At 35.7% G+C, this 15,092-nt stretch overlaps 1 protein-coding gene across 1 annotated transcript in view; it reads left to right on the top strand.

Annotated features, from left to right (window-relative positions):
- LOC126194745 (NACHT domain- and WD repeat-containing protein 1) overlaps nt 1-15,092 on the top strand; it is a 633,295-nt gene that overhangs the window by 590,457 nt on the left and 27,746 nt on the right. Inside the window, exons 22-23 of the mRNA XM_049933012.1 lie at nt 2,496-2,860; nt 14,852-15,014. Of these exons, the coding sequence (XP_049788969.1) occupies nt 2,496-2,860; nt 14,852-15,014 (528 nt within the window). The remainder of the gene's footprint in view (nt 1-2,495; nt 2,861-14,851; nt 15,015-15,092) is intronic.

Genomic DNA, 15,092 nt, shown 5'->3' with positions numbered 1-15,092 from the left:
AATGAATAGCCACAAAATTCAGTGAATTTTTCTAACAGTAGCTGAAGATCAGAAAATGCAGTGCCAAAGAAATGAACCATTGAAAACAGATCTATTAGATTTAGTTAGGCAGGCCATGTATACTGCACCATCGGACATTAATTTTGCTAACTTAGCTATTGGAGAGATCATAAAAATGGTTTGGCCAGTGAAATGCTCTTGTGGCTATGGCTACATTTTAACCAAAATATGAAATCTTGAGCTGATTTGGTACCATCTCCCCTCCCCCCCCTTAATTACAGTCATAATTAATTAGTAAGTCACTGTATTTCTTGAAAGATTGAAATATGCAATAGTAACACTCAATTATGAAAGTGGAGAAAAGCTAGTGATCTTTAATTATAAATCCACCTCCTCTAAAACATTTTTGAGAAGGTAGCTTATAATAGATTATTGACTCAATTTTCTGGCAATAGCCTTTTAAGGTCAGTTCAGTGTGGCTTCTATAAAGAGTTCTCCACAGAAATGGGAAAAGTAACTCAGTCCTGTAGAAATAAATAAACAAATAAGGGTTCATTATGAAATGGTAACACAAGAATAAAACTAAATTCAGAGTGGAGAAGCATCCTACATAGTCCAGTTGTTGCTGCACTCCTGTTCGCAACCTACATAAATGTTTTACCAACGACATGTGACAGAAAACCTCTATTTTGCTTTCTTTGAACTTATAAATTTCTCTAGTTGTGTTGATCTACAAATGAAGTCGTTAATCTACTTTACATATTTTCATTCAACATTGTCATGCGAGATAATCTTCAAAGTGTTAATGTAAATAATTTTAGAAAGACATTTGTTCTTATAGATGCATGCAGTAAGAATATTACGTAAAGTAATAACGGAGTATCTTGTAGAAGCCTCTTCAGAGATCATGAGATTTTTACACTCATGTGCCAATACATTTATCCCTTTCATTAATGGTACTTTTGGCTAATAATAAGAGCGAATTTAGGAAATGTTAGAAGTAAAAATAATTTCCTTATAGACTATTTATCACTATCTAGGGTTCAGATAGAAGTTCTAACTTCAGATGAAACATACATTACTTTCCATATATCAGTTTATATGTATTGATACATTGTATCAGTTGGGAGTGCTTGTGTGAATAAAATGCAAATAAACATTAATTTCAGTAATGTTGAATTGAATTTGATAATGAAAACGTATTTTTAGACTATGTTGTCAATGCAAGTAGGATATGTTGTAACATCAACAAGCTGTCTAGTGGTACTTTTCATTTGATTGTCCCTTGTAGCATTTTGTATTAATCATCAATTAATTTTATGCTTATATAGTAAAATAAGAATCTTACCCAACCAAACAGTACTGTCCTACAATTTAATGGTGCTTGTATAAGTTAAGTCATAGAAGTTGCCTTATAGGTGTATTATTATCTGTGTTGTGTCACTTGATGTCTTAAGATTTTTTATCATATTATTCTGTACAACTATCTAATTTGATACTTTAATACATAATAATGCCCATCGAGTTTTTCAATTTAAGATTCACTTGGCTCTGCTGCTTCATGCTTTTAGCAACTGTTGAGCTTAATAACTTATTGGCTCTTGTCTGTTCCCATTAGATAAACTATAACTTCAATAGTTTTTATCGTACAATTAAGTGGCCTATATCACTGTACTCAAGTCTCAGTTACATGTCTTTTTAGCCATTGTAGATTGAAGGTAGCACAAATAATTACAGACTGTACTTGGAGCATATGATAACTGAATGCGTGCTTTGTGTCAGCACAAGGAAATCATCTCACACAAACCAGTGTCTACCTGTTACTGTGGGGGAAAACCCACCAGTAACTCAGTTCCTCAGCATCCTGTGATATTTCATAGCTGCCTGCTCCATCAGCTAGCTTGATGAAGTCCCCTGATATAGCTCTCCTGCTCATACAACTATGGCTTTTTTAAAATGTAGTCTTACCAGTTTTGCATGTTGTACCAACATTTCCAAGCACCCACTTGTGTAACATTACAGTAAATGATTTGATTCATCTCTCATCTCTCAGTGTTTTCTTTCATGATGGGAATTATGGAACGCTATATCTCAAGGAACAGATTTCTCAATTGTCTCATTTGTGTATTGTTGACATGTTGGATAGTGTGGCTGTGTTTTAATTTCATAATTATATCATAAGACATTACATTACAATTGTTATTTGAAGGTAGTGTGTGTCAAATATGCAGTTTGCCAGTTCTTCAGCAAGGCCTAAACATGGTACAGTAAATTTAATTCATGTCTTTGTTTCTGATTAAGTTATACTCTCTATGTGCATGTGAGTCATACATATTTTTGTTTGATGAATTTGTCATTCTGCTCTATTATAAAAACATTGCTATAAAAACTGGGCAAAAACAGTGTGAAAATGAATGTAAACTTAATAATGATATGAAAGTTGTTTATATTGAGTTTCTGATTTTTCTGTTGATTGTGTTAATATTTATGTATAGGTGGCTACAGAACATGAAGAAATTGCTGTATGGAGTGTGAGAACAAATAAGAAGGTACGAACACTACAAGGAGTTACTCGACCAGGGGGTCTGCGTGCCATTGATTGGCGGCGGGCGGTTGTCCTCTGTCGCCGAGAACTGAGAGTTTATGATCTAGATGCTGGTCGTCTAATTGTTCGTCTGAAAGGAGTCATGAATCAAAAAATGCCATTTTTTGGACTACACGATGATAGTCACCTAGTGGCTCTCTCTCGCAATCGCATGTATGTTAATTTGATGGATCTACGAACTGGGGACTGTGTGACAACATTCAAGGCAGGAGAAGACCGCTTCCTGAACTCACTTCTGGTTTCTGGTGATGGCAGGTAATTGAACTGAAACTTACTGGACTAGCATTCACAGCAGAAAGAATATGGCAGATATTTGCTTTATGTCAATTTGGTTGTTTACCTTGCTCAAATTAGGGTCTTTAGGCTGTCGAGGAAAAGAGAGAAAGGGCCAATGAGCTAAAATGTGTGTCAGGCATTGCATAACAATCTTGACAGTGCAGATTTTGATGTACATTGATGCAGTGAAATGTAAATGGAAACATTGTTTTAAGAGATATCTGCTTATTTTAAAAACTGGGAAATTCCTCACTTCTTCTCTCTTTTGATAACTTTATCCATGGCCTATGAGGAATTGGGATTCAGGAGAATTTTGACCACCTGAAAGTCATAACCTTTTCAGTAATGTCAATTTGGTTTCCAGCAAAAATAGATGCTGTTATTTTCTCCTTCACCTGAAATCTCTTACAGTAAAAGGGCACTAGTCAGAATCCTGTGCGATGTATCCAAGGCTTTTGTCTGTTTGGGCCATCAAATTCATTTAAAGAAATCACACTTCTGTGATGTAACTGGAGTAATGGCCAGAAGGCTCATCGCTGGTCACGTGTGCTGTTTCTTGTATTCGTAAAGTACACAGTAACTGTACTGCTATTGATCAGTTGAACTCATTATAAAATAAATTAATAAATAAGAAATTGTACTATGAGGAAGTAAAGAAAGTAACTGTAAACTTTAGAACCAAATGTCTCATGAGTGGTATGGCAGTGTAGAAGTGCTATAATTGAGGAAAGAAATTTGAGCTTATATTATTGAGGAGACGACTACAACAAACAATGTAGACTGTATTCACTGCTTTGGACTTCATGTACCAGAAGAATTGTCTGTAGAAATGGTTACTGTGGCCATACAGTATTGGGAACAAAGTATTTATTGAAAATAAATTCAGGTCTCTATCACTTTTGTTTTTTCATGACAATTTTTCAATTTTCTCTTTCATTATGACATTTTCACAAATAATCTCATTTAGAGCGGTCTGTAGCATTTTAACAAATCATCAGAAAAGCAAAATATTGTAGATTTGGAGAGGTGCCATGCGGAACTTCAACATATATTTTTTTTCAGCAAACTTTGAAGTAGTGATATGACACATTCACTCTTGACCTGCATGATTTGAGATGATATAGTGCTTTAGTTTTAACTCTGATTTGACACAATCTGAACACCGATTAGACTTTATACAAAATAAAATGTAATCTAGACTGCTTATTCTATGGTTTATTTACTTTTATGAATGTTTAGGCAGTAGTGTGGGTTCTCATACAAACTCAACACAAAAAGCAACTAATTTTCAACTAAAATCAAACAGTAGGAACTCCATGTAGGAATATCAACAATGTAGGAAAAGATAAATTGCTTCTTACCATAAAGAAGACATGTTAAGTCACAGACAGGCACAGTTTTGTAATTTTATTTACCCAAAGAAAGCAGGTGTTGACAGATGTGAAAATTATCAAACTATCAGTGTAATAAGTCACAGCTGCAAAATACTAACGCGAATTCTTTACAGACGAATGTAAAAACTGGTAGAAGCTGACCTCGGGGAAGATCAGTTTGGATTCCGTAGAAATGTTGGAACACATGAGGCAATACTGACCCTACGACTTATCTTACAAGAAAGATTAAGGAAAGGCAAACCTACGTTTCTAGCATTTGTAGACTTAGAGAAAGCTTTTGACAATGTTGCCTGGAATACTCTCTTTCAAATTCTGAAGGTGGCAGGGGTAAAATACAGGGAGCGAAAGGCTATTTACAATTTGTACAGAAACCAGATGGCAGTTATAAGATGAAAGGGAAGCAGTGGTTGGGAACGGTTGTAGCCTCTCCCCGATGATATTCAATCTGTGTATTGAGGAAGCAGTAAAGGAAACAAAAGAAAAGTTCAGAGTAGGTATTAAAATCCATGGAGAAGAAAGAAAAACTTTGAGGTTCGCCGATGACATCATAATTCTGTCAGAGACAGCAAATGACCTGGAAGAGCAGCTGAACGGAATGGACAGTGTCTTGAAAGGAGGATATAAGATGAACATCAACAAAAGCAAAATGAGGATAATAGAATGTAGTCAAATTAAGTCGGGTGATGCTGAGGGAATTAGATTAGGAAATGAGACACTTAAAGTAGTAAAGGAGTTTTGCTATTTGAAGAGCAAAATAACTGATGATGGTCAAAGTAGAGAGGATATAAAATGTAGACTGGCAATGGTAAGGAAAGCGTTTCTGAAGAAGAGAAATTTGTTATGTCCATTATAATTATCCGGGCTGTTATGCCGTGGTCAGTTGATGAATTCTGTGTCAATTCCCAGCGTTTCATCTCCGACTGCGGGAGACATCTTCAAGGGGGTCTGCAGCTCAATGGAAGGTCCAACACACCTACTGGCTCGCTACTGAGTGCTTCTAAATTCTGTGTCCGTGCGCTCCCACGCCACGGTGTGACGTCACTTGTTTTGAAAACGTCAGTGCATTTCCTTTAACACCGGCATCCATATACTGTTTAATTTCACGCCCTCCTCCTTTTGATTGAAATTATGTACCACCCGTCCACTACTGGGTGATGGCAACGAAGATCGACAGTGATGGACAGTGGCCAATTGCACTGACATTTTCAAAACGGGCACGGAATTTAGCAGCAGTGAGTAGCGAGCCAGTGGGTGTGTTGGACCTTCCATCGAGCTACGGGCCCCTTTGAAGATGTCTCCCGCAGTCGGAGACGAAACTTTGGGAATTGACACAGAATTCATCAACTGACCACGGCATAACAGCCCGGATAATTATAATGGACATGATATTTCCGGCCGTGAAGGTCTATATTTTAGTATCAGAAATTTGTTAACATTGAGTATTGATTTAAGTGTCAGGAAGTCGTTTCTGAAAGTATTCGTATGGAGTGTAGCCATGTATGGAAGTGAAACATGGACGATAAATAGTTTAGACAAGAAGAGAATGGAAGCTTTTGAAATGTGGTGCTACAGAAGAATGCTGAAGATTAGATGGGTAGATCACATAACTAATGAGGAGGTATTGAATAGAATTGTGGAGAAGAGGAGTTTGTGGCACAACTTGACTAGAAGAAGGGATCGGTTGGTAGGACATGTTCTGAGGCATCAATGGATCACCAATCTAGTACTGGAGGGCAGCGTGGAGGGTAAAAATTGTAGAAGGAGACCAAGAGATGAATACACTAAGCAGATTCAGAAGGATGTAGGCTGCAGTAGGTACTGGGAGATGAAGAAGCTTGCACAGGATAGAGTAGCATGGATTAGATTAGATTAGTTTTCGTTCCATAGATCCATGCTGAGGAGATCCTCGTGGATGTGGAACATGTCAATTTCTTTTCTTTTCTTTTCCTTTCTTTTTTTTTTTTTTTTAAAAAAAAAGCTGAAATTACAATACTAATAGTATGAATATATACAATACATCATTTGTTTCTACTAAAAAATTCGTCAATGGAGTAGAAGGAGTTGGCCACTAGTAAGTCTTTCAGGCTCCTTTTAAACTGATCTTTATTTGTAACTAAATTTTTTGTGTTTACTGGAAAATTATTGAAGATGAGTGTTCCTGAGTAGTGGACCCCTTTTTGAACTAAAGTAAGTGCTTTTAAGTCCTTGTGCAGATCATTTTTGTTCCTGGTATTGTATGTATGAACTGAGCTGTTTGTTGGAAAAAGAGATATATTATTTAGGACAAATTTCATTAATGAGTAAATATACTGAGAGGTAGTAGTTAGTATACCCAGTTCTTTGAAGAGGTTTCTACAGGACATCCGTGAATTTACTCCACAAATAATACGTATTACACGCTTTTGGACTCTGAAAACTTTTGTTTGACTTGAAGAGTTATCCCAAAATATTATACCATATGACATTATGGAATGAAAGTAGGCAAAGTATGCAAGCTTTTTCATTTTTATGTCACCTATGTCTGCTAACACTCGAATTGCAAATACAGATTTGTTAAGGCGTTTCTGCAGTTCTGTGGTGTGCTCTTCCCAACTGAATTTATTATCAAGTTGTAATCCCAGGAATTTAAGACTGTCAACCTCTTCTATCTGCTCTTCTTCGTATTTTATGCATATGCTGGGTGGAAACCTCTTACAGGTTCTGAATTGCATATAGTGAGTCTTTTCGAAGTTTAATGTCAGTGAGTTGGCTTTAAACCATTTATTAATATCCATGAAAATATCATTAGCAGATCTTTCTAGAACTACACTTGACATACTATTTATTGCAATACTTTTGTCATCTGCAAACAAAACGAACTCTGCTTCTGGCAGTGTAACTGATGAGAGATCATTAATGTACACAAGAAAAAGCAATGGCCCTAAGATGGATCCTTGTGGGACACCACATGTAACTTCTTCCCATTCTGATGATGACTGATGACTTAATTCACTAGTCCCTTGCACTGACACCCTTTGTTTCCTGTTAGTGAGGTATAACTTGAACCATTTTGCAGCACTGCCTGTGACACCATAGAATTCTAATTTACTTAAAAGGATGTTGTGGTTCACACAATCAAATGCCTTTGACAAATCACAGAAAATACCTGCTGCTTGGAATTTGTTATTTAATGAATTAAGTACATTTTCACTGTAGGTGTAAATAGCCTTCTCGATATCAGAACCCTTCAGAAATCCAAACTGTGTTCTTGATAATAAGTTATTTGTGGTCAGATGGTTGAGCAGCTGCCTGTATATTACTTTTTCTAAAATTGTTGAGAATGCTGGCAAAAGTGAAATCGGTCTGTAGTTTGATGGTATCTCTTTATCCCCTTTCTTGAATAGAGGCTTAACATCTGCATATTTTAGCCAGTCAGGAAATGTCCCAGTTATAATTGACTGGTTACACAAGTAACTTAGAATTGTACTAAACTCACAAGAACATGCCTTAATTAACTTTGTTGATATTTCATCGTACCCACTAGAATGCTTTGTTTTTAAAGATTTTATTATGGAAGTTATTTCTTTTGGTGAATTGAGTGATATATTCATGTACTTGAAGCTATTTGTGAAGGCTAGTTTCAGATATTCAAGGGCATTATTTACTGATCCTGAAAGTCCCAGTCTATCAGTAACAGATATAAAGTGCTTGTTAAATAGATTTGCTACACTATGCCCATCAGTTACTAATGTGTCATCTACCCTTAGTGCTATTTGCTCCTGTTCCTTTCTGGTTCTACCAGTCTGCTCTTTCACTATATCCCATATTGTTTTTATTGTGTTCCCTGACATTGCTATTTTCTTCTCGTAGTGCATTTGTTTAGATGTCTGAATTACTTTTTTTAATGTTTTACAGTATTCCTTGTATTTAGCTAAATCATCAGCACTGGAGCTATTCTTGGTCAACAGATACATTTTCCTTTTTGTCTTACAGGAAATCTTTATTCCTTGTGTAATCCATGGTTTTATTAGAGACTTCTGTTTAATTTAAGTAACTTTTAGAGGAAAACAGTTTTCAAACATGGTACTGACATTGTTCATGAATGTGTTATATTTTTCATTCATGTCATGAGCAATATAAACATCTTTCCAGTTCATATCTTTGAGCAGTTTTCTAAAACACTCAATTTTTGGTTGATTGACTACTCTCCTGTACTCAGATTTAGCAGTCTTGATAATCTGCTTAGAATTTACATCTAAAACAAGGAGCTGCATGTCATGATCTGATAGTCCATTTATAACAGGTTTTATGATATGATTTTGTTCCTTTGATTTGTCTATAAAAGTGTTATCAATGGCTGTCCTTGAGTATTTAGTGATCCTAGTTGGAAAGTTTACAGTGTGAGTTAGATTGAAGGACAACATTACTAACTGCAGTGAATGTTTACTGGAAGATTGCATTAGAAAATCTGTATTAAAGTCACCATCAATCAAAATTTCTTTCTTTCTTTCTGTTAAATAACCCAAAAGAGCTTCTAGATTATCTAAAAATAGATTATAATTTCCTGCAGGTGCTTGGTAAATAGTTATTATTATATAGGATCTGTTATGGAACTCTACTTCTGTTGCACATGCTTCTAGATGCTGCTCTAAAGAGAATTTATTAATGTCAATGTTCTTGAATTTATGGCAGTTTTTGATAAATGTGGCAACTCCTCCTCCATCCATATCCACTCTGCAGAAGTAGGAAGCTAGCTTAAATCCTGAAATGTCTAACATATCTATATCAGTGGTCACTTGATGTTCAGAGAGGCAGATTATGTCAACTTGGTTAGATGAATTCATTTCATCGATACAAATGAGTAGTTCATCAACTTTATTTCTAAGTCCCTGAATGTTCTGGTGTAATAAAGATAACTGATACTGCATACTAATGGGATTGTAACTGCTTTGGCGAAGATGAACTGGCAGTTTCTGATTACTTTCTGTTAAACACTGTTTAAATGGAGGCTGTATGATAAAATCTGACTCCTGTTCATCTGTTTTCTCAAACTGAATGTGTCTGCCAATCTCTCTTAAAACTCGTTTTCTTTCCCCCTTCCCTATCCTAAAAAAGGCATCCCTCTGACACCTGTGACCACTGGTATTTTACCACTTGTGCCAGTGTCCCCCCTTAGGTTTTCTGCAATCAACCCAGACAGTTTTCCCTTCCCTTTCCTATTGAGGTGAAGGCCATGCCTAGTGTAGTCCCATCTATCGATAGCATCCACAGGAATCAAATCAATATGGGACCCTATATCCGTCCTAAGCAGCCACTCCAACTCCAAGTTCACCCTCCCTATGGAAGAGTTCAAATGAGGCCGATCATGGTGTCTCAACACAGACACAAATCCCACACTCGTATGCTTCGTTGCTGATGCTATCTTCACCAGGTCACTCTCTATGGAATATTCAGAGTCTCTGCCAATGCTATTTCCCGGACCACCCACTATAACCACGGCATCCATCTTTGTGAAATCCTTGCATAAAGCACGTACATCCTCTGTTACCTGACCCAGATGTGCACTAGGCTTGAAAAAGTTTGTGACCTGGTACTCTGGACCTAGATTTTCCTGCAGTAGTTGGCCAACACCTCTACCATGGGAAATACCTAACAACAGAACTTTCTTTCTCTTTACAAATTTCCCTACCTTTTTCAAGTCCTTGAAAGCTTGTTGTGCCCTTTCTACAGCTTCAGCTACATGAGGCTCATCCGATTCTGACTGAGGCAACAGGTCAAATCTATTTTCAAGATTTATGACAAAGCTGTCTGATGCTCTCCTTTGCCTGTCCCCCTTATTACCTGTTGCCACTTCTCACCTCTGTTCACCCTTCTCCCTCTTTAACCTGTCCAGATCCTCCCTTGCCTTGTCTGGGTCAGCTTGAAGAGCTGCAATTTTCCCTTCCTGTTCCAGTATTTTCCTATCTCTACTGCAGATCCTACAATACCATTGGTGAGCCTCATTTATGTCCCCATTTCCCACGCCACTACATTCGCCCCAATGAAAGAAACTACAGCACCCATCACACCATACCCCAGAACTAACGATCCTACGGCATGTCACACACTTCTCACTCATGGTAAAAACAGAAATCGTATAAGCTGATTTAAGTAGTGACTAAAACATAAACAAAGGACCCTAGAAACTATTCAGGCAGATATAAATAAATTGAAAGAGTACTGAATAAAAAAACTGGTGATTACATATAACTCACTGTTTACTTACTATACGCACGTGTGAAATTAAGCCTAAAATCCGTGCTATAGGCGCAAGAAGGAAAATAAACTTCTTACCCCGTTTAATCTTCTTTAACACTTCACTAACACTTCCACTAATGTAACAACACTTATATTATATTTATACCAACTGGAAACGTTTATCTATAAGTTTAATTCACTGCTTACTTACGATTCGCGCGCGTGAAATTAGGCCTAGGATTCGTGCTACAGGCACGAGAAGAAAAATACGCTTCTTACCCCGTTTAATCTTATTTTATACTTACTAACACTTCCACTAATTCAACAACACTTATATTATATTTATAACACCTGTACACATTTAAAAATAGCTTAATAACAACGCTTTTTATAATTATTTAGTGCAGCAAATACTCAAAGAGTCCGCGCCGGCGCAGTGTTGCCAACTATGTCCAACTATGGAGAGCTGCATCAAACCAGTCTCAGGACTGAAGACCAGAACAACAAACAACATATACCCTGTAGGTCATACAATATGAGCAGAGAAGCACATGATGATATAGGACAAGTCAAAAATGAAGATAAGATGATACTTGGTTAAAATTATTATGACAATGCTATTATAATGATACAAATGTTCATATAATACATATGTAATGCCCAGAAACAGAAAAGCATGTAGGTGCATATCTTGCGAAAAATTCAGACTTGCACAATATTTCTAAACAATTTCACATTATTAAGGGAAAGAAATATATAAGCAAATAACATGGAAAATCAAAAGTACCATATATACATTTACAAAATTCAGTACTAAAGTAAAGCAGTAGGTGACACACTTCTGTATTAAAGTGTTCAGCTTTACATACAATGTACAGAACTTGGGCGAACAACTAACATGGAAATTCAAAGAATACATTAAAAAAAACAAATAATATGTAAATACAAAAGTACCATATACATTTAAAAATTCATTTTGAAAGTAAGGTAGTAAAGATGACACACTTTGTATGAGGTGTTCAGGTTTACATGCAAACTTCGGAAGTTGGACATAATAAAGAACATGGAAATTGAAAAGTACACATTAAAAATACATTACAAAGGGGAAGATTGGCTTCTGTACTACGAAGTTTAGGCCTTCATACAAATGCATAGAGCATGGACAGAAAAAGTAACAATTTAAACAGAGTTACAGTGTATATAAGAAGATGAGGAGGAGTTTTGTGCCAAGAAATGCAGTAATGGAGTAAAAACAGTGATTTAATAAAATTTAATTTAGTATTCTTCTCATTTCCTTCATATTATTAATGGTCTTGGTCTCTGATGGGAGATTGTTACAAATTTTTATGCCCATGCTGCCAGCATATAATTTAGTGCTGTGTGCTACAGTTCTTAACTGAGATTTGTTTCTAGTGTTGTGTGTCTAGCAATGTAGATTTCTGTGTAGGGTTCCCAAACACTGAGCTACAAAACAAACCAGTTCCGTGATCTAAAGACATGCCATTGGCAGAATTTTTAATGCTTTAAACACTGATCATTCACTTCTGTTTTTTGATGACATGATTCTGACCACTTGTTTTTCTAATTTGAAAATTATATTGGATGCAGAAATATTTCCCAGAAAATTAGGCAATAGCTCATAATGGAGTCAAACAGAGCATGGTATATGAGCATCCAAGTATTAATGTTGACTTATTCTTTTATCGGCCTGAGAAGGTAGCACACTTTGCTGACCTTTTTTGCAACTATCTCTACATGTAGTTTCCAGCTTAGGGTGCTACTGACAGTTAGTCCAAGGAATTTGCTGTCATGCTCACTGACAATTTCATCTTTGCCAATATATATGTCTGTATCAAATTGAGTAACATTCTGCCTTGTGTTAAAGTTCATGCTTTGAGTTCTCTGAGTGTTTATTAGTAGTGTGTTTGCCTCAGACCAAGATTTTATGTGGCAGGTAGTTTCATTGGCCGTTTCTTGAAGCACATCTCCTCTATTGGAAATTAAACTATTTGTATCATCAGAATACAAAAAAGAATTAGCATTACATCATTGATGAACAATGTGAAAAGGACTGGGCCAAGAACAGACCCCTATGGGACACCACAAGATATACTTAGGGTATATGGCTTGTAATAGGTAGAATCCTTGAGTTTCCTGATTTCTACATATTATCTGCTTTAACTTGGATAGCTACTGAACCAGCTTTGAGCAGTATCCCTGATTCCAAATTTCTCAAGTTTTGTGAGGAGGATCTTATGGTTGACTATATCAAAGGCTTTGGATTGGTCAAGGAGTATACCAACAACAGGCTGTTTATGATCAATTAGAATTCACTTCTCTAAAAACTCATCGGTGCTTTTATGGTTGACCTATTTTTGCAAAAACCATATTAAGATGATGTTATAATGTTGTTGGAGTTTTAAAAGCTTTCTAACCTCACAAAAACAGTATTCAAAATTTTTTTGAAAATGTGGATAATATTGCAATAGGCCTGTGATTTTCCATGGTAGTGTTCTCTCCTTTCTTGTACAGTGGTATAATTTCAGAAATTTTTAAATGGTGAGGAAATGTTCCCTTCTCAAAAAAAGGTGTTAATGATAGTAGACATTTACACAAAGCTTTCAGCCACAGCCTTCATCAGCAAAGAGAAACAGAAAACCACACATCATTCATACACACAAGTAAGCACACCTCATGCACATATGGCTGCCAACTCTGGCATCTCAGGCCAGAATGCAGCATTCTGGTCTGAGCTGCTAGAGTTGGTGGTCATGTGTGCTTGAGGAGTGTTTCTTTGTGTAAGTGTCTTTTAATTGTGCCTGTCTGCAGCTTAAAATGTCTTCTTTACAGTAAGTAGCAATCTATCATTTCCTATGTTGTTCTTAATTTTCAAGTAAACTTTCATTGTCTAGAGTTAATAGGAAGGTTCTTCATTGTAGATATGTAATGCATAGTTTTATCGGGAGTGAAGGAAAGAAATGTAAGTCCTTGCAGATTCAGAGTAAAATCAGAATTTAACAGTTTTTTCACTCCTTCCACAAACTATCTAATTATCCAGATTAAAAAACTGAAGAATCTTATTAGCTGCATAACATTTAGCAATATTTAAAGTAAACAGGCTTCTGTTGCTACAAATGTGGGCAGCTGTCATTCTGTGGTTAATAGCAATGTGCTAATGTAGAATGTAGATAATAAACTAACAGTAGGAGGAAGGCATCTTATTTATTACAACTGCGAAAGTGATAGCTTAAATGTCTTGGATTTACCTTAAGAAGGAATGAATCATTTGTATCATTGACTAATAATGAATGTAATTTACAGTAGCTTCATTTTGCTAACATATAACTTGACTCATTCCATATCTCCTGAGCTTCTCTTTCATGATGGAATGTATGGAACATGATGGATGAATGAATCTTTTTTATAGTTTATTTTATAATCAAGTGAAATTATACAAACAAAAACAATGCTTATTAGCTTCATTTATGCGTACTACATTTTCTGAAAGAAAAAAAGTGAGTTGATCTTTATACATGCAACTAGTGAACACAACAATGCTACACAATTGCTAAATATGTTCAGGAACTGGATATACGTCTTAGTCTTCGGTATGCCTGTGAATTGTGTCACTTTACAAATTTCAGCTCCTTGCTATGACTTTGCCCACTTTATAGGTATGGAAGTTGAAATTGTATTAAATTATATAGGATATGAATTAATAAGATTCCTTTTTTTTTCCCTATTGCTTTTAAGATCTTTTTAATTTTTTGTGCACAATAAAACTACAAAATTTAACAATATTTTTTAAAAATTACTTGGTGGTAAGAGTATGAACTGGTTTTCTGTACTACCGCTTCAAAAAAAGGGCAACATAAAATTGAGCATGGTAAACCCACTCTGATTGTAAATTAGTTCCAATGCATTTTAATGTCCAACCTTGGACGTTCTTTATTGTTACTTCAAATGTAACCTTGAGTCACTTAAACTGAAAGGGTAATCAGAGTATGAAAGAGATCTCTTCAGCTGCTGGATCTGTGAAAATAGTTGCTTCAGTGACATTATTTTGCATAATTTTAATCTCATAAATACAACTTTTCTAATATACAGGTACAGTACCTATAGATCTGTTGTTTAAAAAAAAAGTAGCATATGTCTCTCTAAATGTTTATTAGAGTTTTGTGCAAAAATCTGAAGTAAATTGGTCAAGATATTTTTGCTAATAATGTTTCAACTTTATATGTTAGTACAGATTAGAAACTCCAAACCAAGAAAGTCTCTTCTGACATGTTTCATGGATTTTCTTGTGCTTGTGGTATTATTCCATTCTGTCAACTTCATAGACTTGCTGTTTTATTTTCAGGGTTTTAGTGTGTGGTGATGAAACACAAAAGCCATTTCCACTACTTGTATGGAACCTAGCATCAAGGAAATTGCTTTATGATCTACGTATTCCACATCATGATTTCATCACAAGTTTAGCTGCAATAACACATGAAGGACATTATGTGTGCTGTGTAGCAAAGGTAAAAAGTCATATGCGTCAAATTATTTGCAAACATGTGTATTTTTTGTATTTCTATTCAAGAAATAATGAATGATTT

The sequence above is a fragment of the Schistocerca nitens genome, chromosome 7 (assembly GCF_023898315.1).
Source record: "Schistocerca nitens isolate TAMUIC-IGC-003100 chromosome 7, iqSchNite1.1, whole genome shotgun sequence".
NCBI lineage: Eukaryota > Metazoa > Arthropoda > Insecta > Orthoptera > Acrididae > Schistocerca > Schistocerca nitens.
The sequence above is the reverse complement of the archived record's forward strand: the minus strand, read 5'-3'. Positions and strand labels throughout refer to the sequence as shown.